This window comes from Ostrea edulis, chromosome 5 (assembly GCF_947568905.1).
Source record: "Ostrea edulis chromosome 5, xbOstEdul1.1, whole genome shotgun sequence".
NCBI classification, from domain to species: Eukaryota; Metazoa; Mollusca; class Bivalvia; order Ostreida; family Ostreidae; genus Ostrea; species Ostrea edulis.
In genome coordinates, this window is record NC_079168.1 from 63,418,633 (window position 1) to 63,421,132 (window position 2,500).

The 2,500-nt window shown below is 36.7% G+C and overlaps 1 protein-coding gene across 1 annotated transcript in view; it reads right to left on the reverse strand.

Annotated features, from left to right (window-relative positions):
• The window catches only part of LOC125651075 (calcium permeable stress-gated cation channel 1-like), a 91,253-nt gene that overhangs the window by 21,822 nt on the left and 66,931 nt on the right, over positions 1 to 2,500 (reverse strand). The window contains 2 exon segments of the mRNA XM_056165091.1: positions 713 to 863; positions 1,044 to 1,169. Coding sequence (XP_056021066.1) covers positions 713 to 863; positions 1,044 to 1,169 — 277 coding nt within the window.

Below are 2,500 nucleotides of genomic sequence, written 5' to 3' on the forward strand. Positions count from 1 at the left end.
GGGGGGGGGGGGGGGGGGGGGGGGGGGGGGGGGGGGGGGCACGGGGACGGACCATTCAATGAATCACACGACTTTCTCGCTTAGAAGAAATTCCGTCAGTAATTTAAGGTGACTGGCTGTTTTCTTCATTGTGTTTTTATTTTCATTAGCCTCTATGAAGTCATATATGTTTAAAGGCCAAAACCTCAAAGATGCTGGACTTCATGTTGTCATGATTGTTGTTTTTATAACAAGCAGATGAATCAACTAGACTTATTCATCCGCGTGACTATGTCACGTGATATGAAAGATAGAAATATCTTCCATACCTCTCTTTCATAGAATATCTGTATCTTACATGTGTAGATATGAGAGAAAAGAAGTGCTTTCTACTTGAACATTCCTTAATGGTTTGGAGGTATTTTGTTACATCTGTATGGGTTTTGATGAACACGTATACTAGAGTATATTGCTTTGAGGTACTGAAAAGTTCCTGTCTGGATTCAATGCACCAATTCCCCAATATAAATCCTTAAGACCATAAACTAAGAACAGACTTAAGTCTAAATTTTGAATCTAACTAATTTTTTAAATAATTTTCATAAACCTGTGCTACATAAATCTTAAATATATACATGATAGTAATCAAAATTTTGACATAAGTCTATTCTGAGTTTATGATATTGAGGCCTGAGACATTTTCCTGCCGGGTGATTGATACCTAGACACTTACATGTTCTTGTATAGGTTTGAGATACTCCAGCTCATTGAGGCTGTTGATGATGATTAGAGGAGTAGTGAAGAAAAAGAGGATAACTATGAGGACCACATTAACGATGATAGCTGTAGCCCACCATTTCCAGTTAGACTTGGATAGGTTCTCCCTAAAAAAAATCAGTCAGATATCACTATAATAAAGCGGTTTTCATGTTTTTATGTGGCTATCACATGTATATATCTTTCTTACACAAAATAATTTAAAAACAATTTATTTTATAATCATTCATAAATCGTGTTTTTTAAATACAAATTTTTTAAAGAAATTTTGTATTAATGGAGATTACCAGTAAATATTTTCTGGGGAGGGAGCATAATGCACAGACCATCCCCACACTGCCAAATTCTCATTTAGGGAAGAATTCTGGGGGTTACTGGTGCCTTTACATGACTCTTCAAAGTCATTCTTCACTCTGAAATAATACACAACATATTACCTGACAGGAAAAAATGTGTAAGAGCATGTCCAAATATTGTCTCACATAAAACAGAGATTGTCTGTTGTATAGATTTATACACTGTATATGAATTCTTTACCTTAAGTAATGCATACAGTATATCAGGTAATTTTGGTGAGTTTTTCTCAAGAGGCCCATGGGCCACATCGCTCACCTGAGTCACCTTGGCCCATATCAGAAGATTTTCCATATCTATTTGCATGTAAAACCGTAGTCCCTATTATGGCCCCAAACCTTCCCCTGGAGGCCATGGTTTTTGCAAACTTGAATCTACACTACGTCAGAAAGCTTTCATGTAAATGTGAACTTCTTTGGCCCAATGGTTCTTGAGAAGAAGATTTTTAAAGATTTTCCCTATATATTTGTATGTAAAACTTTGACCTCCTATTGTGGCCCCATCCGCCCCCAGGGGCCATGATCTTAACAATTTATAATCTGCACTATATCAGGAAGCTTTCATATAAACCTCAGCTTTTCTGGCTCAGTGGTTCTTGAGAAGATTTTAAAAGATTTTTCCTATAAATTTGTATGTAAAACTTTGATGCCCCCCTTGAGGCCCCATCCAATCCCCGGGGTCCATGATTTTAACAAACTTGAATCTGTACTATATCAACAACAACAAAAAAACAACAAAAAAACAAACAAACAAAAAAAACTTTGACCCCCTATTATGGCCCCATCCAATCCCCGGGGGTCATGATTTTAACAATTTAGAATCTGTACTATATCAGGAAGCTTTCATATAAATTTCAGCTTTTCTGGCTCAGTGGTTCTTGGAGAAAACATTTTTAAAGATTTTTCCTATATATTTGTATGTAAAACTTTGACCCCCTATTGTGGCCCCATCCGACCCCCGGGGGCCGTGATTTTAACAATTTAGAATCTGCATTATATAAGGAAGCTTTCATATAAATCTCAGCTTTTCTGGCTCAGTGGTTCTTGAGAAGAAGATTTTTAAAGATTTTCCATATATATTTGTATGCAAAACTTTGATCCCCTATTGTGGCCCCATCCGACCCCTGGGGGCCGTGATTTTAACAATTTAGAATCTGCATTATATAAGGAAGCTTTCATATAAATCTCAGCTTTTCTGGTTCAGTGGTTCTTGAGAAGAAGATTTTTAAAGATTTTCCCTATATATTTGTATGTAAAACTTTGATCCCCTATTGTGGCCCCATCCGACCCCCGCGGGCCGTGATTTTAACAATTTAGAATCTGCATTATATAAGGAAGCTTTCATATAAATTTCAGCTTTTCTGGCTAAGTGGTTCTTGGGGAAAAGATTT